This window comes from Pipra filicauda, unplaced genomic scaffold, assembly GCF_003945595.2.
Source record: "Pipra filicauda isolate LSUMZ 115617 unplaced genomic scaffold, ASM394559v2 scaffold356_size1356884_pilon, whole genome shotgun sequence".
NCBI classification, from domain to species: Eukaryota; Metazoa; Chordata; class Aves; order Passeriformes; family Pipridae; genus Pipra; species Pipra filicauda.
The window spans coordinates 1,016,716-1,036,696 of NW_024104483.1; the positions used below are offsets into that span (position 1 = coordinate 1,016,716).

At 47.9% G+C, this 19,981-nt stretch overlaps 2 protein-coding genes across 2 annotated transcripts in view; both read left to right on the forward strand.

Moving 5' to 3' along the window:
- The window catches only part of BEAN1 (brain expressed associated with NEDD4 1), a 54,202-nt gene extending 46,168 nt beyond the window's left edge, over positions 1 to 8,034 (forward strand). The window contains 2 exon segments of the mRNA XM_039384455.1: positions 3,764 to 3,970; positions 3,972 to 8,034. Of these exon segments, the coding sequence (XP_039240389.1) occupies positions 3,764 to 3,970; positions 3,972 to 4,140 (376 nt within the window). The 3' untranslated portion in view covers positions 4,141 to 8,034.
- A 4,623-nt stretch (positions 8,035 to 12,657) lies between these two features.
- LOC113986549 lies at positions 12,658 to 18,873 on the forward strand. Its single transcript, XM_027718325.2, has 2 exons — positions 12,658 to 12,963; positions 15,204 to 18,873. The coding sequence occupies exons 1-2, from the start codon at positions 12,658 to 12,660 to the stop codon at positions 16,662 to 16,664; spliced, it is 1,767 nt and encodes a 588-aa protein (XP_027574126.2). The 3' UTR covers positions 16,665 to 18,873.
- Positions 18,874 to 19,981: the final 1,108 nt, after the last annotated feature.

The following is a 19,981-nucleotide window of genomic DNA, read 5'->3' on the forward strand; positions in this document are numbered from 1 at the left end:
CAGCAATAGCTGTTTGCAGTGGCAGCTCTCCAAGCAGAGATACCGTGCATAGAAAAGCACATGGGAAACCAAGTATCAAGATCATAAACTGCTAATACAAAAAGTTATTATAAAAAACCCAAACAACTATCTGAATTATTTGTAATTCTCTTCTTGGTCACAACAATCTGTAGGTGCAGCTGTGAAGGTGCCAAAAAGCTATTTAAATTGAAAGTCTGGCATTTGTCCTTTATCACCCTATTAAATTTTTTAAATGTGATCTTAAGGGCCAAAAATGATGGGAGGAACATTACCTGCTTTTGGAGAAAAAGAGATCATTATTTTTAGCCATCATATGTGTGAAGAAAAAGTGCCCTGACACTAATATATCAATATTTGGAACTAAACACTAAAATGCCAGGCCTTGAATACCATCATTTGTATCCATTTGTCTTGACACTTAAAAGTCACCTTAACAAGTGACTGTTTACCCCACCGAGCAGTTCTGCAAAGCTGAGCTGAGGCTCAGGAAAGGCAGTAAATTAAATCCAAGGGAGAGAAATGCAGGTGCTCAGGTAACACCAGGAAGAAACAGTTCCCACTGTGCCCAATTCTCCTTCAGCTCAGTGGCAGATTTCCCACGTGCTGGGCCTGGGCCCAGAATCAGGAGGCAGAGAAACTTCTCTTCTTTTGTGTCTTGGCAAAAGGATTGAAAATTTTCCACCTTGAAATTCCTGTGGGCTTTTCTGAATGGCAACTCTTCTGCTGTGGTAACAGTAAGTGCTCTTCATTAGCCTGATTAAGTCAGTCAAAATCTGTGGGAAGATTTTAAATAAATTCGCTGGGCTTTGGGTCAGCAAAATGTAAATGACATAAAGATGCAGCTCATAGCAAGTAATCCTGCAAAGAGTGACCTTTCCTTTACTCTCACTGAGGTCAAGGAGAGTTGAGGACATCAAGTCCTTGATCTCTGACTTAGGTCCAACAGCTTTTAAAAGACTATCAGGTATGTTTGAAAGCTTCAGTGTATTTAGTAGAGGCTGGGGTGAAATCTTTATCATATGCTATAAAATAAAATAATTCTAATTCCTGTATGCTGGGACTTTTTCTGAAGTAGCTCGAAGCCCTACTCAGGATCTTCAGAACAGACTTATGTTTTCAAATATCATTTTCTGATGGGGAAATCGAAATTTTCTAGTCTGAATTTAAAGCCATTGTCCTCATTAATATAAAAATTAGAAAAAAGGGATGTAAACATAAAAACACTTATGGATATTTGAGTTTCATAACCCAGTACTATGACTTCACTTTCTTACCTTTCCCTTGCCAAAAAACCATTTCCATCTCCTGGACTAGGGACAATAGCAGCAAAACCTATTATTTGTATGAAAATCATGAGGGGCACTCTGAGGGAAAGTTAAGATTGAACCAAGGCAGGGCCTCCAAGTTGGTCTGCAGGAGGCACAGCACCCACAGCACAGCAGGGTTTATTAGCTTGGTTTAGCCTGGCAGGACACAAGTAAGGGGCAGAATGTGTGCCTGCAGTCTGCTGAGAAGACATATGCTAAATATCCCAGGCTTCAGGAAATATCCTACATCATAATAGCTCTGCAGTTCTCAATTTGTCTGCCTCCAGACAAATGTTTTTCAGGTGTTTTTTTTACAGGAAGCATTCCCTTGTTCAGAATTGAATTTAAAATGCTTAAACAAGGCAGCCAACAAAACAGGTCTAACATTTAAGGTCATGGCGTTATGGCTCTGTCTCGCTCTTGCCTGTAGCCAGTGAGCTGGGAAAACAGGAGCTTCCTTCAGCCCACTGAAGCTGAAGGATGGCAGGAGTGGAGGCAGGGTCGGTGTGTGGGCAAAGAGGTGCTGCCAGGACAGACCCTGGAGCAGCAGGGACAGCCCAGGGGGAGCAGAACCCAGGACAGACCCTGGAGCAGAACCCAGGACAGACCCTGGAGCAGCAGGGACAGCCCAGAGGGAGTAGAACCCAGGATAGACTCTGGAGCAGAACCCAGGACAGACCCTGGAGCAGAACCCAGGACAGACCCTGGAGCAGAACCCAGGACCCAGACCCAGAACCCAGGACAGACCCTGGAGCAGAACCCAGGACAGACCCTGGAGCAGAACCCAGGACAGACCCTGGAGCAGAACCCAGGACAGACCCTGGAGCAGAACCCAGGATAGACTCTGGAGCAGAACCCAGGACAGACTTTGGAGCATAACCCAGGACAGACCCTGGAGCAGCAGGGACAGCCCAGGAGGAGCAGAACCCAGGACAGACCCTGGAGCAGAACCCAGGACAGACTCTGGAGCAGAACCCAGGACAGACTCTGGAGCAGAACCCAGGACAGACCATGGAGCAGAACCCAGGACAGACTTTGGAGCATAACCCAGGAGAGACCCTGGAGCAGCAGGGACAGCCCAGGGGGAGCAGTTGTGCTCAGCCCCTCTGGGCTGCAGGGCACTCCCTGCACAGCCCTGGGCTCGAGGCAGGGCAGTGCCCAGCACCAGGGCACGGAGCCTGCTTGTGTGCATTCCCTGTTCCCACCCACTTCCTGCAACACACAACACAGGAAAACACAAAGACACCCTGCTCTATCCAGGCTTGCTATCTACAGAAACACAGAACACTCTGAGCTGGAAGGGACCCATGAGAATCATCGAAGTCCAGCTGTGTAGGCCAAGCTCCCATCCAAGGAGCCTGTCTGCATTCCCACCAGGACAGAGAGCACAGAGCAGAGTGAGGAGGGAATGAATAGTTTCCCCTGGCACCCTCTTGGTGTCACAGACAGGACTAAAAACTTGGGTACACCTGAGCTGGCTCCTCATGGAAACGCCGCAGATCCGTCTGTTTGCACCCCTCCTCATTGGCAGGGACGTGATGGACCATCTGCTGGGTCTGCCAAGCCTCAGAATGACCCACATGAGTCAGGATTATTCACCACAACTCTGCCCCTCAGCACGAAATCCTGCTGCCCTGCCAGCACTGTCTGCAGCCCAGCTCTGTCACAGCACTAGGGATTGGGGGTGTGGAGGACAGACCTCAGTGACACTGCACTGCAGAGCCCTCAGTGACACTGCACTGCAGACAGACCTCAGTGACACTGCACCTCAGACAGCCCTCAGTGACACTGCACCTCAGACAGACCTCAGTGACACTGCACCTCAGACAGCCCTCAGTGACACTGCACCTCAGACAGACCTCAGTGACACTGCACTGCAGAGCCCTCAGTGACAGTGCACCTCAGACAGCCCTCAGTGACAGTGCACTGCAGAGCCCTCAGTGACAGTGCACCTCAGACAGCCCTCAGTGACACTGCACCTCAGACAGCCCTCAGTGACACTGCACCTCAGACAGACCTCAGTGACACTGCACCTCAGACAGACCTCAGTGACACTGCACTGCAGAGCCCTCAGTGACACTGCACTTCAGGCTCCAGCAAAGGTTCATTATCAAACAGCAACACCACTTCCTCTTCCCCCCCAGCCATTTTCCAACTTGGCTCTTCCAGGCAGGTGAGAGCAGGAATGAGCTGTGGCTGCATTGTACTGGTGGTGCCTGTGCACCTCAGGGATTATCCATATGGATTTGGAGATGTGCTTTTAGGGATTATGCTCTCGTTGTCTCACATGGCAGGGCAAGCAAAGATGTGGGCTGAGGAACAAAACACCGTATGATCCTTTTCTTCTCACTTTACCTGCCCTTGTTACTCTGAAAATAATGTACTGTGGCTTTTTTTTCACAGGAGTCTAATGAAAAATTCCTTTTTTCTTTCAGCTATGATGAATGTGTGGGGCCAGGAGCAACACAAATATATATTCCCACAGATGATCCCCCCCCATATTCTCTCATGGACCCTTGTCAAAGAAATGAAATATCTATAAATATCTATATTAGCCAGGAAGAGGAGGCAGCATCTGGGACTACAGGACAGGCTGCAAATTCTGCAGTCAGGCTGCAGGACTTGCAGCAGCCCACTCCATCCATCTCTGTCATCTCTCACCCTGGAGGCTGCGCCCCTGTTCAAGACAGTGGGGTGTGAACAGAATATCCCCATCCCACGTGTTCCAACAGAAGTACAGAGCAGTTCTTCCACTGACTATCAGGCCCCAAATCATGTGAACAGAAGTGGCTCTTTCCTTCAATTCTTCTGAAGATCTCAGACCAACAAAAACACTTCAATGGAAGAATAAAACCTCTGGAAGTTTTACCTATTTTATATCTTTAAACAGGGATGCAACGGGATTTTGTTTTTTACAGTGACTTTTTAAAGTTTACCTAAACTTTCCTCTTTGTGCTTCAAAGTATTCCGTGACCTCACACAGCATAAAAGAGCAGCAGTGACAAGCAGTACACCTGCCCTTCCTGAAGCATTTCAAAACACACTGAAATCAGACACTCCTAATGCAGATATGTTACCCAGTCAAGCCTACTTGTTGATTTTAGGATAAAGGAAGGAAAGAAGGAAAAAGAAGAGCATTTTATTGTCATTAAAGGTATCACAAGTACATTTCATTCCGTTTCTTGGCAACAAAGCATTTTTAAATAATTTTTTTGGTCTAAGTATGTATTTCAGTGTAGAGAGACAAGGCACTGCCTAAAACAGACGGTGAACAGTACCATAGAGAAGCAAAAGAAAAAGGGAGTGTAATGTTTGGATAGCCACATTTTTCCTTTGGTGCCAGACTTTCCAGACCATTGCAAAGCCTGCTGTAAGTCTTCCTCAAAGAAACCATCAGCAAGTGATGGAGAAGTGGCAGTGGATGCTCAAACACCAGTTGGCTTTACCTACAGAAGTGCAGGCCTGGGAGCTTCATGTCCTTCATGGGGACTTGCCGTAGCCAAGGGAAGGGCACAGGAATCCCAGAGGATGCTTTATGCCAATTCCCACCCAGGATGCATTTTCAGGCATGACCTGGGCTCTTCTTTCAATAAGGGGTTGCAGTTTTGCTGCAGTGACCTCTAGGAACTGGTGAGTGTGATGTAAATAGTGGATGCTGGGCTGGGCACAGGAGCAGAGAACTCACTGTGAGCACAAACCTTGGAGCCGTTCCCAGCCCTGAGAAAAGAAACCAGGAAGGACAAAGCCAGTGAGTAGCAGCAGGACATTTCCATGCTGCTGCCAGGGTTCCCAACCAGCTGCCAGGGCAGTGAGTGCAGGGACCTGGAGCTGCAGGGCACAGGGACAGCAGGGGGTGACCAGGAATGGCCAGGGCACTCCAGCCCCCTTGTCCCCACGGATGCCATCGCTGGGACACGTCTGCTCTGACAGTGAGCCCCCCTGCACCCACCCAGCCCTGGCTGGGGGGGACACAGAGTGACACAGAGGGGCTCCCAGGCAGGGCGTGTGGCCCCGGGGTGGGCAGGGCAGTGGGCACACCCTGACAGCCGGTCCCTTGGTCACCTCTTGCTCCTTTTCCCCATGCAGATGATGCCAAGCCCCAGGACCCTGCAGCACCCTGCTGTGCCCAGCTCCCCTGGTGCTGGGAACACCCCTAAAGGACAACACACCCCAGAGATCCTGCTGTTCACCTGAGGTGCCAGAGGAAGAGCTGCTTTCCTCTCTTCCTTTTCATGGCCCAGCAAAACAAGTTGCAAGACTGGGACTAGAGGACAGCCCTGAGATCAAAGGGTGAGCAATGAGCACAGTTCCACCTGACTGCCTTAAAATAGTTTGGATCCTACTGTTCACTTCTGCCTGGAATAGTCCCACTCCTCATCTGGAAGCTGCTGTGAGTCTGGCTGAGGACAGACACAACCCACACAGAGAGCAAGGGGAACTCAGCCCTGTGCTTTCCTTGGGGGAGCACCCTTGGGAAACTTCTTGGCTGTGTTGTTTTGGAACTGGTAACTGCAAGAAAACCAATCCCTCTTGTGTTTGCACTAAACATTTTTAAGTCATTTTTAAGTTCTCTGTCTAATGGAAAACCCCTGGGTGTCTACATCTTCAGTGAGCACCACTCAGCAGAGTTATCAGAGGCACATTTCCACTAAATCTTAGGGGTATTTTCACTGAAATTAAAAAAAAAAGGTTTTTTTACACTTGCAGAAAGGACTTCATTTACTATTTCCACCAAGGGATACATAAAACTGAGTATAGCAAATCTATAATTGTATTCAAAAGAAACCATCATCCAAATTATTAAAATTGCACTTAGATTTTCTGTAAATACGGAATAATTTTCAACTGTAATCATCATTCAACACTCCAAAGATTGACACAGTTATAATTAATACTTAGATGGGAAGTAATTATATGGTTCTTACTGCTATATAAATTATACCATTACTGAGTCACATGCACTCGATGAGGCAAGGTAAGTATGCATTTTTTGTTAAGTAGATGACAGTAAATATGTATTTTGCTAAAATAACAGAATTCTTTTGCAGTTCAGTAAGATTTTCGATATTCTCAGTGTACTCTACCCAAAAGAACAAAAATACACCATTTTGCATTGCAAAACTGCTGGCAGGCATTGGCACAATGTAGGCTATATTTCATATTTTTATTTTTTAGCAGAGAGAACAATTCCTCTATACAAAGTACTATTTAAGCAGTTTTGTGGTACACAAAGTATCCTGCAATAAGACAAACAAACCCCTTCATCACCTATAAGGGGCCAGGGATGAAAACCAGCCCAGAAATGCACCAGTCAGTTTTATGGCAGGAAACTCAGAAGTGAAGGAAGGCACAGAGGTTTGTTTCTGCAGCAGAGGAGCTGCTCTCAGAGCTGTGCCTTCCTGCAGCTCTTGGAAACCTGCCTAGAACACAGAAAGGCCACGGGACCAGCCCAGCTTCCTTCAGGCTCAGGCTGGGGAGGTGCAGGGGGAAATCTCATCCACAGAAATTAGAAGGCAAATGTGATTTCTTTTGTCCTCACAGCGAGCCTCTTACATGCAACCTGACAAACATGAACATTGCAGACAAGCACAGAGGGCTCTTCACACGTGGCACACAATGTGTCTGTGCATGGTGGGGGACCCTTTGGACCTATTTGGCTTTTAACCTTTTTAACAGGGATTTCCTGCCCTTCCACTAACTCTCTATCTGTAGTTCACAAAACAAGGTGATTTTAAGCAGACCTCTGATGAAAATGGGAGATGGACATTTTACTTCATGACAGCAATGCATTAGGAAGGTTATAGAAAACTGATCAAAGTCTTTCATCCTTTGGTAATGTTGAAGCATCCCCAGCACTGTGGACTGTCAGTGGCAGCGTTTCTCACACTCTCTGCTCCCTCTGGTGGTGTGAACCACTGCAGAAAGTCTGGCCATCCTCACAGCACAGATTCACCAAAATAATCAGATCAATCCCAGCTGCCTGGTCACACGGATATGGAGCCACCCAAAACATACACTGCCATACTGTAGCTTTTTCTAAGTTATCACTGAACACAAGGGTTTGTCATTCATTGCAAACAAATATCTTTACAAAACAAACTGTGAATTAAAGGCAGAGTGATACCTTACCATGATCACCTGCAAGAGTGGCTTAGAATTCTCTGCTCTTGTTAATGTTTTTAACTGAGTGATGTCCAACAAAGCTGTGGGGGGAAAAAAAGTCTTATAAATCCAACCAAATACCTCTGCAAACAGACAGCACTAGAAAGAGAAGTTTTAGCTCTAAAACACTACAAAGAGAAGTTTGCAGCTCTAGAGCTGCTCCAACAGCTTCCAACACTACTACTGCAACAGCGATGAGATTTGTTGTAATGATGCAATAAGAACCTGTTTTAATTTCTTTAAGAATATTTAAGATCTCAGATAAATCTCAGCAAAGTGGGCAGTGTCTCTCCTGATGCTGCTCTTAAGAAATTCTTATTCTGCTGTCAGATTTTATCCTAAACTCTTGGAAAATTCTAATGCCAGTGCTAAAAGCCAGGTTTAACACAGAGCTTTCATTTCTTACATGACTAATAAACTGCTTGGCCATGCTGTTCCTTGCTATGTGATCACAATCCTGTATTTCTGTAGTCACCTCTTTTGGTTCTACTTTTAGTACTGATCTTTACACAGAACTTTTAGTAAAGAACATCCACTCTTGGTATGGTTCCTGTGCTTTTTTATGTTGCCAGTACCACTTTGGGACACCCACCTTTAGTCTCTGGGTAATCAGGCAGTTGAGGAACTGCTGACAAAGCAACATTGTTCTTTAATCACTTCCATTTGGATTTTACATTTGTCAGGAATAAGCAACCATGGGAACACTCAGGTCAGTGTGTGCCCAGCCAAGGTCAGAGCAGGAAGAAGAGTCTACAAAGTTGAAAACTGTTAGCCTTGAAATGCTCTCAGGATTTCTAGAAGCATCGGAAACCCTCACAAGTACTTTCATAGATACCTGAGAAAATCACTGAAGTCAGGACACTGGAAAATAGCTACATACCACCAAGGGAAAAGATGAAATGCTGGGAAATAAAAGGTCAATTCTCCCAGAAGTGTTCAAACAGATAATTTTTTAGCACAGCAAGGCGAGTAATGGTTTATTCCTGAATGGAAAGCACATCAGACTGATTTAACTGGTCTTGGTACAGTCTGACAAATCATTCCCCTCCTTAAACTACAGAAATACTTTCTATATAAAATTATAGCCATAGCCTTCTATGAATTAAAATAATAATCAGCATACAAGGGAGTCTGTACCAATTTCTCTGGGTTAGTTTGAAAGGATGTGTCAGAGATGTCCTAATGAAAATACTGAGTGTTGCTGGATTTCAGAGCTCTGGATTTCAGAATCTCTGGATTCCAGAGAATGGACCTATTAAAATCAGCACACTACATCAAACTAGGAGAAGCAGCAGTATGTAGGAGGACAGGACAGGAATTTGAAGAGAGAAATAGCCTTGAAAGCACAAGGTGCAATTCAGTGGACACATATGCAAGTCCTGCACTTGAGAAATGTAGGCTCCAATTCCCAAATGCACCACACAGTGACCTGTCAGAAGGCAGGAGAATGTCTGAGGATGAGACTCAGGCAAGTGTGGGCTGAATATGAGCCAACAGTGTTACACTACTAGGAAAAAAAGGAAAAATTAACATCAGCAGCCTGGAAATATAAACAGTGCTATTGTTCTTAAACCATTCCAAACAGCTGTCCATTCCCTCCTGCTCTGGTAGGAAACAGAGCCCAGGCTTAGGCTCTACAATCTGATGAACCTGATGCCTGGAAGAAGGAACAAGAAAGTTAAATGGCCTGGTTATTATTTTTCTTGGGTTTGCATGACAGAGAACAGAAAGCTGTTCTTCACTGCCATATAGAAATGAGATTTTAGAACTGAGGGGAAATGGAGAATTAATATTTGATACATAGAGGAAGAAAGATTCCACATTACCAGAGATGGAAAGGGCAAGTTTCAGTTTGCCCCTTCCAGCAGAGCTTCCCACGTGCTCTCTTTGTCACTGTCTGACAGTGTCTGATGGTTCTCCATGGTCTGGGAGTTGGCAGTTGTGGTGTTTTCAATCTGTATTAGCAGCTCTCCAAACCCCAGAGGCTCTGCCAATACCCTCTGGAAACAGATTCTCTTAGCCCAGACCACACTGGTGACCCATGGCTTCCAAGGCCATACTGTTGTCACAGCAAAGACCTTTCAGTGAAAATACTCATCACCAAAATTATATCCAATATATAGAGAGCACCTCCAGCTCCACTGATGTTCTACATGTGAGATGGAAATTGTAGATAGACCAGATACTAAAGTCATGTTTTCTGAATTCCCAGCAGCATTTCATGCATTAAAACTTCTCAGCTAACAAAGGACATACTCCTTTCCCTTTTCCTCAGCTCACAGTACTTTGTGCTTGAACACTGCTGACTGAACTCATAAGAATATGAGAAATTTGCAGCTCAGATTTCAGACAGGTCCAGATGTTCTCATTTCCACCAAAGCAAGATAAAATAACAAGCAAAACATCTTCCATGTCCAGCAGAGGCACAGAGTTAAAGCTTTAGGAACACAGAAGAATACAGGGTGGTTCATCATGTTTTGGCTCCAATGCCTTGATCCTCTTATTTGTTCTCCAGCATTCTCTACCAATATTGTTCCAAAACCTTGCTCAGCCTAAATCAGCCCAACTGCAATAAGAGTCAGGTGTGTGGCCTGATGTGATTCACCAGGTATTGGCATTGTGCCTTTTGATCTCCAGGAAACAGCAAGTTTGCAGGAACAGCTGGAGGTGGCCATTCCTCCCTGCTGAATTCCTCCTTCTCTCCTATGGCCAGAGGTTTGCCTTGCTGTAGTCTTAAAAAAACTCATAGATTCTGATTCTGTTACACTCCAAATGAACCCAGTATATTTACAATGGAGAGACTTCTTTTTTAAAATTTAAATTCAAATTACAATGAAGCAGCAGAAGAAACCTGTAAAAATTAGGATTATTTTGTCACAGCTTTGTCATAGCAGGATTTTTTATTTCTGCAAGAAACTGAAATCAGTAATAAACAAAACTATTTTAGACCAAAAAAAAAAAAAAAAAATAAAAAAAGAAAAACTTCTTTGCAAATCCTTTCAAAATCTCACTGAAGAAGGAAGAGCCTGATAGAAGATCTCACAGCTCAGGGAACTGCAACTGGACTTTCAAGTACCCAAGTGCTCTGCCCCCTTGGCAGTGATGGGATTGGTACCTCATTGGTACCACACACACATGCCAGGGAAGTGATTAAGCTTCCCTTTTAGAGAACAGAGTTTTATAACACTAGAATCTTCAAAACACAGAAAATAAATCCCATCCTGGGAGTCTGTACAAGCAAAGTAATTCAGGGAATATCACCTCACAGACAGCTGGATAGAGACACCTCGGTGTTTGCTGTGTGATGCAGGTACAAGATGACCTCACTTTAACATGGGGGCACCAGGGGCATCTGTCCCCCCTTCCCTCTTGGCTGCACCAGCAATTTTTATACAACAATTATCCACACAGAAATTCTACAGAAGTATTTCCTAATGACATGTCACTTGGAATGACGATCACCAGCACGTGTTTTTGGAAAGTCCTCTTGCCTGGAAAGCCAGAGAGGAAACCAGCTCGTTTGCAACACTCCACATGCACCTTCCAGGGGAAAAGACACAGGACTGGGGAGGCCAAGCAAGGCCAAGATTTCAGTGGACCGGGAGAAGCCACCCACTCTCAGTGGTTAGCAGTGAGACAGATATTCACTTTTAATCTGTCCTGTCATGAGGACAATCTGTAATAAGATGAGGCATTAAAAAGACATGAAGTCTTTTTAATGCACACCTGCAGCAAGTCAAGTCAGTGGAGACACCACTGATGGCACTGGTCCACACAAAAATTAAGGTCATGGGAGGCCAGTGCCAGCACTGGTTTGGGAAGTCACACAGGTGCACAGCGTCGTAGTAGCCACAGGTGGTGACTCAAAAATTCAGATTCCAAATTCAAGATTAGCAAAATCACCTGGATCACAGGTGTGATTTCCAGCTGCTGGACCTGACCTCCATTTAAACCCATTCCAGGACATTGTCAGCCACCTCAGCAGACACAAGTCTGTTCCAGCTGTTCCCCAGACCTGGTGTGACTGTTCTGCTGTGACACATCATGACACCTCATGACAAGAGCGACACCTCACGACACACCCTCACTCCCAGTGACACACCCTCACACCCGGTGACACACCCTCACTCCCAGTGACACACCCTCACACTCGGTGACACACCCTCACACCCGGTGACACACCCTCACACCCGGTGACACACCCTCACACTGACAGCCAGACCCTCAGGATTTGAATCAGACTTTAACAATGAAAATAAAAATTCAGTCAGTAGCTGTAGCTGCACAGTTATGATTACACAAGTGATTTGAGAATGTTTGAGCTTGGCTGACCTTGTGTTTTAAGGCAAAGGGAAGACAATTCCAAGAGGAATGGGCTGTCTGGGAGAGAGGCAGGAGCGATACCGGCAGGACTGAGCAGTGCCTGGGGAAAGGCAGCTCCAGCAGTGAGAGCTCGGGGCAGCCAATGGACCCGCTGAGCTCGGAACGGACCCAGCTCCAGAGCAGGGCAGAGCTGCCCCTGTGGGCTCAGTGGAGAGACACAACGAGCAAAGAGGGGCTGAGCACTGACTGACAGCAGGTGATGCCAGCTGTAACCAAGGAATGCCGATGCCTTTGTTTGTTAAAACGTACGAGTGGTGTAAAGTTTCGGTGATGGGGAGCCCCCTGCGGGCTCCCTGCTTTGCACAGCTGCAATACAAACAGAAATGCATCGCCTCGGTGTGTTAATCGGCGCTGTGCCGGGGAAAGAGCCCGCGTGCGGCTCAGCACCAGGCCGGGACGCGCTCCCATATCGCGACAGAACCTCACGGGTCGGGACACGCCCCCATGACAGGGCACGCCCCATTAGGGACACGCCCCCATGACAGGGCACGCCCCATTAGGGACACGCCCCCATGACAGGGCACGCCCCATTAAGGACACGCCCCATTAAGGACACGCCCCATTAAGGACACGCCCCATGGCAGGACACGCCCCCAGTCGCCACTTCCGCCCCGCCCTCCCGCCTTTCGCTTTCTGTTCCGGGGCTCCGCCCCCGTGCTGACTGACAGCCCGCAACACCAATGGAGAGGCGGTCCTTGGCGGCGCGGCCAATGGCGGGAGGCGTGGGCGGGGCCCGCGCGACACGGCGGCCAATGGCGGGCTGGGGGCGGGGCGCTGCCCGGCCATGGCGGCGCGGGGCCCCGAGGCGGCGGCGTTGCGGGCGCTGTACCTGTCGCGGGTCGCGGCCCGGCCCGGGCCCTGCGCCGACCCCGCCATTGCCGCCCGGGCGCGGCGGCTGCTCCTGGGCCCGGAGGGGCTGCCGGGCCTGGGGCACAGCGGGGCCCTGGACGTGCGCGCCGTCGCCGAGCGGTGCCGGCGGGCGCGGGGCGATCGCGCCCTGCGCGACCTGGTGAAGGCGCTGGAGCTGCTGGAGCTGCTCTGTCTCAACCTGCTGCTGTGCCCCTGGCGCAGGGAGATCCGCTCGCTCAAGGTACGGGACCGGGGGGAGCCGGGACTGCGAGGCCAAGCCCCGGGCCGGGGAGGGCAGCGAGGGATGGAGCGGGGCCAGGGGCACGTCATGCCCGGGACAGGGCTGGGAGCAGTGTCATGGGCACATCCTGCCCGGGACAGGGTGCTGACAGCTGGAGCACTGTCATGGACACATCCTGCCCGGGACAGGGTGCTGGGAGCTGGAGCACTGTCATGGACACATCCTGCCCGGGACAGGGTGCTGGGAGCTGGAGCAGTGTCATGGACACATCCTGCCCGGGACAGGGTGCTGGGAGCTGGAGCAGTGTCATGGGCACATCCTGCCCGGGACAGGGTGCTGGGAGCTGGAGCACTGTCATGGACACATCCTGCCCGGGACAGGGTGCTGGGAGCTGGAGCACTGTCATGGACACATCCTGCCCGGGACAGGGTGCTGGGAGCTGGAGCAGTGTCATGGACACATCCTGCCCGGGACAGGGATGGGAGCTGGAGCAGTGTCATGGACACATCCTGCCCGGGACGGGATGGGAGCTGGAGCAGTGTCATGGACACATCCTGCCCGGGGCAGTGCCCAGTGTGATGTGTGGCTGCTCCCTGGGATGTCCCCGCCGAGGCCGGGCGTGCTGAGCGGCTGCGGGGCTGGGAATAGAGCCGCGGTTGTGGTGAGGCAGCAGAGAAGCTTTGCCTCTCACCGCTCTGAGCCCTCACCTCTGTTTGCTGTAAGGAGGGGGTGTTTTCCTCGGTGTTTTGGTGCCAAAGGCCCCTTATCCCAGCTGGGGGTGGGCAGGAACAGCCCCTGGGAAAGAGGAAACGCTGTTGCTTTTCGCAGCAAGGTGGCCACGGTGACCCCACTTCCCCAGCACGCCTCGCACGTCTCGTGGCCCTCAAGAGACACAATCTTCACACGTGCAAAATCTCAACAGAATCCCCCAACACCCAGCACGAAAACTTACTGCCCTTCCTTCAGCAACACGTGCCGGTGAGGAAGAGCCATTTCTTTGCTTCTCCCTGCACGTAGGTCCCCCCTGTGGATTCTCAAACAACTGTAGGTTTCTGTTCTCATTCATCTCCCTAAAACAGGGCAAAGCATAAGATAATCAGGCCTACAGTTGGTGGGTTCAGCTTCTCCTAACACAAAATCTTAGGTTTCATTAAAATTAAACTTTGAAGACCACTGTGGGTAACTCAAAGTTCAGGCCTGCTGAAGGGGGGATTGCAAAGCACTGTTGACAAATTTACCCAAGAATGGACTGAGGTTCAGTCCTACATTATACATAACTGTGGCCATTTTGGGGGGCAGTTTTGTTCTCCCCAAAGCTTCTGCTTGTGAGACCAATGCTCAGGTCTCAGCCTTAGGCAGTAGTCCCAAGTCTGGCTGTCCCAAGCTGGGCAGCCTGAAAACAAGGTCTAAGTCTTGACTTTGCATTCCCACCTCTGTTCTGTGCTGACTTGCCAGGAGTTGATCATGCTTAGCTTGACAGAATCTCTCCTATCTCAGTATTTCAGACAAAACCAAAAACCACTTCCACTTTACAAACTGGGCCTCATGTCTACGGTAGCTCTAAAACCAAGCAAATGTTATTTTTGAAGTTGTTATGCAGCAACAGCAGCATTCTATTAATGTTTTGCAGAAAGCTTGTGCAAAGAGAGGTGTTTGGGCAATATTTCTGCTAGGATGGTCTGCCTTCAAAAAGGTGCTTTCAAAAAATGGCAATTTAATTCAAAGGTAGTAAAGTTACAGCAGGAATCTGAACCGTGGAAAAAGGAGATGTTACAGCCTTGTCACCAATTAGGAAATGCAGTTAACAGTGAGTGCTTGTTTGCTTCTTTAGGAAAAGATCAGACCTCAGTGAGTTAGTCTTTGAAGCTTTGTTTGTTTAAAAAGCTTATGTTCTTCAGTAGAGCACATAAGATTTATTTCTGGTTTTCTCTACTTTGACTAAAATAATTTCTTCACTCTCTTCCTTTTTGAATGCTGATGCTCTTAGCCAGGACCTCAGCAGGTTTCAACTGGCATCACTTCACTGAAACTAATGTGCTGTAGCAAAGCTCTGATGCTTGAGAGGCTGACAGAATAATGCTTTAGAAAAGCCTCACTCACTGCGATTCACAGTTCAGGCTTTTAGGAACACGGGTTTTTTTGAAAGCTGTAAGCAATTTCTGAAGTATTTTTGATTTTCAGTCTTTCACGTTTTCTTCCACCCCATTCCCTCAGTGTTCTTCTGTTTCATTCTGTTTCAGACATTCACTGGTAACTTTGTCTACTATATCCAGTCAGTGCTCCCAGATGACATTGTCAAAGCAGTCCTGGAGAAAATAGGGTACGTTGCAACAACAGCAACAGAGTTTTCACTTGTCAAAAAGAGAAACAATGAGGAAACAAAGCAGACTGCATTTGAAATATTCCTGGCAAGGATCGAGTGCGAAACCATCCTGGAAATGACAAGTGAAGGAAAAGGTGGCAATTTGGAGGAGCCCCTGCAGCAGAGAACACAAACACGGCAGCAGCGAGGAGAGCAGGACAGAGATCGCCCACCCCAGAGGGGAGACACGGAAAACCCAGAAAAGGAAGAAAGCAGTGAGACATCTTTGTGCCTTGCTCTCCAGCAGAACTGCTCAGCTCCCTGCCCTCTGTCCTTTGAAGCTGCTGGGAATGTGGAAATCAAGGATAAGTTGGCTCAGGCAGCAGCTGCTCCATCCACCCCCATCCCTCCGGAACTCCCCAGGCAAGGCGTCGGCTCCGCGCGGCTGCCGGGGCAGTGCTCGGACAGCGAGGACTTCCTGGTCGAGTACAGTGACATTGTCATAGGACAAACACCTATTTTCAGTGAGAATCGTTCTCCAAGGGCTTTTGAGACAGAGCCAAGAGCCAGTGTGAGCGAGGAATGTGCCTTGGCTGCAGAGCCCCGGGGGGCTGAGCTGGGGCCTGTGCCACTGTCCCCAGGAGCCAGCGGCCCCCCAGCCTTTGCCATGTTTGCTGACAGCCCCTGTGACAGCTCAGCCCACGTGGAGTTCAGAGCTTCACAGCTGCCCCAAGAATCCATTGAAGCAGAAATCAAGGATGCCATGAACTGCATAGACCCAGACCCTGCCGATGGACCCGCTGAGCTGAAGTCTCTGCCCTACACGGACTTTGCCTCTGCCCAGACTGTCCCCAGGGAGGAGGAGGTTTGTGATCTGTCCTTAACTTTCACAAAACTACAGATCAAGGACACTCAGGAAGATCTGATGTATCCAGTGGAGGAAACTGGCCAACCTGCAGCAGCAGCATGTGCAAGTGCCAGTGACAGGCACAGAAGAGAATTTAATCACTCCAAAATCAAACACACATATCTGGCTGATGCTGAGCCATCCTCAGACCTGTGCTGTACTGCTGGGAACACGGAGCATTCCACCACTGGTTCTGATGGCAAGAGACTGTTCATGGATACTGGTAACACACACAGAGCCTCTGAGGGCTTCAGGCACATCAGAGAGCCCCCCAACCTCACCTACATCCCACCACAGAGTATTGATGTTCGGCCTTCACAGCCAAGAAGGACCAGCACACAGGACAGAAGGACCCTCCTGCAGCCTGAACCTGACCCTCCTGAATCCAGTGAAGTAACTCTGGAGAACTGGAATTCAGAACTGAGTGAAAACCAGGAGCCTTATGTCATTATTGACAGGACTGACCAAGGAATGTTATGCCATCACATTTGAGTCTACCAGTGCTTTATCTCTAATCTGCCTGGGGGTTTTGCCTCTCACTTGTGGCCTTGATCATCTTTTCAAGGAGATGATTAGTTTTGTCAAAACATTTAAAAAGAAAACAAACCACATTACTGCTTTTGGACAGTAAAAAACAGGAGTAGTTTGTTAGCTCACTGCATTCCTTGGAAGCTGTTCTGAGCTCATCTTCCTCCTGCCTTCAGCTGAGAACAAGTTTAGAAAGTTTGACAACGTTCCTCTAGGTTTGAGAAACAGCCCTGTGAACACTCTTGGTTTTGGAGAGGCAATAACCTGTATTACAGGTTTTATACCTCCCTTCATTTATAACCAGAATATTTTGTGGTTACTACCACAGTTTTCAAGAGAAGCTTTGAGCATCATAACTGTTCACTGCCACCAGGAGAGAGATCCAGCTACTGCTGCCATTTCCCTTGTCCCTGCTCCTGCCACTTCATTCTGCACCAGGATTCACGGAATTTTTCTGTAAACCAGTTCATTTTATTCATTTTATTTCATCATAAAATTAAGGAGGAAAAACTGCCATTCTGTGCCATTTTAGTGTCAAGGAAATGTCAGCAGAGAAGGTTGCAGTGAGCACCAGAGCCAGGATGAGGGACTCTCTGGAAGCAGCAGTGCCGTGTGCTGAGAAGGAAGGGGAGCAGGAGTGTTGGATCAGCTGTGAGCTGAGTCACACCAGGGAGAGCCTCTGTCATACACAACATTTAATTCATTTAGAAAATGAATTAAATGTTGTACCTAGTCACTGGTACTGTACTTAAGCAGAGTCTTCAGTGCTTCTTTATACACTTGTTACCCAGAAGGACACTTTAATACTGCATTGAGTAGCTTTTCCAGCAGCACTTCAATGTGTGCTGGTTTTGGCTGGGGTGGAGTTAATTTTCTTCACAGTGGCTAATATGGGGCTCTGCTTTGGATGCTAAAAGTGCTTTGTTGTTTCATGTATAGTTTAAACAGTAGCTGAAATTAATTTTGTATAAATAGCTTATAATTGATGTTCAGCCCTCAAAAAATTCAAAGAGGAGCACATGGATTACACTAGAAAAAGCTCAGGAGCTAAAATGTAAAGATCTGCTTTTTGAAGCACTAATTGCTGAAGTTCTGCCATCCCCTGGTTCCAGCAGTGTGGGGGGAACAGAACTTTGCCCAAGCTCACACCAAGGGCTGCCTTCAGCTTTGGGTGAGGTTGTGAGAAACAGTTATTATGGACAAAAAATGTTCACAGGGCTCTTTCCTGACAAATCACAGTGACATCCTCTGGGCTGTAGGATTCTCTGTACCAAACCATCAAGTGAGATTTTCTGGACTGTACAAAACATGCATCCTGGGCTTCTACAACCCATAATGAAATCAGAATTTAGAACAAACTGCTGATGACTGAACTTCAAATTTATAGAACCACTTCCAAAGAAACAGTTCTTTTGGACTCTTTTACAGAATAAAAAGGTTTGAAAGTTTAACAGAAGGTTTTAAGAATAATCACTATCCCCCTACAAATAAGCTTCAATAAGAAAGATATTTAATTAGCACACAAAATCTTATTTTTAAGCTAGAATTCTAAAGATTTACAACAGATCCATAGCATGGCATTACTGGGATCACTGGGATCCTTAGTACTAACTCAGTACTAAACCAGGAAATGCTCAGTGCACTCATCATTAATAAGTCATAGTGATTTGGGGAAAAAATAGCCCATCAAATGGGACTAACGAGACATGAACTGCAGTTCCTGACTTGGTGCAGTCCCTTCAATGCAAGGTTTTTAGTCATACCACAAAACTGCAGAAGAAAGGCAGTGATCTCCAAGAGCAATACCATCAGAGGGTGTTGAAAGGCCACGTCACCCAATCTTTGTGTCCTCCAAGTGCCAGACAAATGTCTGCAATCCGTGATCAAAGTGCTCACTGATGCCTTCCTTGCTCCAGCTAAACCAACCAAAACCATTAGGGAAAATATATGTATATTGTACTTCAGGGATCATTCCCCTAAAATTACACAGAAAAAGTAAGGTGAACACAGTCCAAACTGCCTTGAAAGGATTACCTTGAAGAGAACATTCAGAGGGTAGAGCACCAGAGAAGGGCAACTCAACACTTGAGCTGATGTCCTGAATGAAACCCCCACTAGTTCACTCTCCAAGTACCTGCAGGTCATAATAAACTGATCACAATCTAAACTCAAAGAACCATCTGTGTTTTTCCTTGTAAAAAGAAGTAAAATCAGAGAATCTGAAGCAGTTAAGAAATCAATTAGTTCTAGGATTTTTATAACCATTTGAAAGGAACAACAAATGCCTTTCTGTGCACTCTGTTTTGTCACATGTCCTCAGCCATAGCAGGGCTGGGGATCTCATCAACACTGGAGAGAAATAAGCCCTCTACAGAAACCTGGCTGTGATACAGCCTGAAAGCCATTCTGCAATCACTTACAAATCTGTGGTTTGGGTTTGTCTTTTTTCACCACTGAATTCAGTGGAACTGCTACAGAACTGCAGCTACATTGTGGTGTCCTGTAGAGCAGAAGGAACGTGCTGAATTCAGTGGAACTGCACTAGTGTAGGGTTAGAGTAAGACCCAAGATTTCAAACTGGTAAGACCTATTTAACAAAGCTGCTTCACTTGATGCACTTCATTTGCTTCCTCTAATAATAAAGAACATCCCACCTCTTCCATTCCTTGAACACCTCCAGGGATGGGGACTTCACCACCTCCCTGGGCAGCCTGTTCCAACATCTAATCACGCTTTCTGTGAACAGAATCTTCCTGTTGTCCAGCCTAAACCTCCCTGGTGCAGCTGAAGATTGTCCTCTTGTCCAGGCACTTGTTCCCTGGGAGCAGAGCCCAACCCCCACCTCACTGCAGGCTCCTTTCAGGTTGTAGAGTGAGAAGGTCCCCCCTGAGCCTCCTTTTCTCCAGGCTGAGCATCCCCAGCTCCCTCAGCCCCTCCTGGTGCTCCACACCCTTCCCCAGCTCCGTTCCCTTCCCTGGACATGCTCCAGCCCCTCGGTGTTGTTCCTGCAGTGAGGGGCCCAAAGCTGGACACGGCCCTCGAGGGGCCTCAGCAGGGCCAGCACAGGGGAATGGGGGCTGTCCTGCTCCTGCTGCCACACTATTCCTGATCCAGGCCAGGTGCCCTTGACCTTCCTGCCCCCTGGGCACACCTGGCTCATGTCCAGCCCTGTCACCAGCACCCTCAGGGCCCTTCCCACTGGGCACTTTCCTGCCCCTCTGCCCAGCTTGGACCTGCAGGGGGTTGTTGTGGCCAAAGTGCAGGACCTGGCACTTGGCCTC

What these genes read in the sequence shown, in the direction of transcription:
- LOC113986549 (XM_027718325.2), top strand. Translation starts at nt 12,658, where the DNA reads ATGGCGGCGCGGGGCCCCGAGGCGGCGGCGTTGCGGGCGCTGTACCTG. An exon ending in GGGAGATCCGCTCGCTCAAG is followed by an intron (nt 12,964 to 15,203) that starts GTACGGGACCGG and finishes ATTCTGTTTCAG; the next exon opens with ACATTCACTGGTAACTTTGT.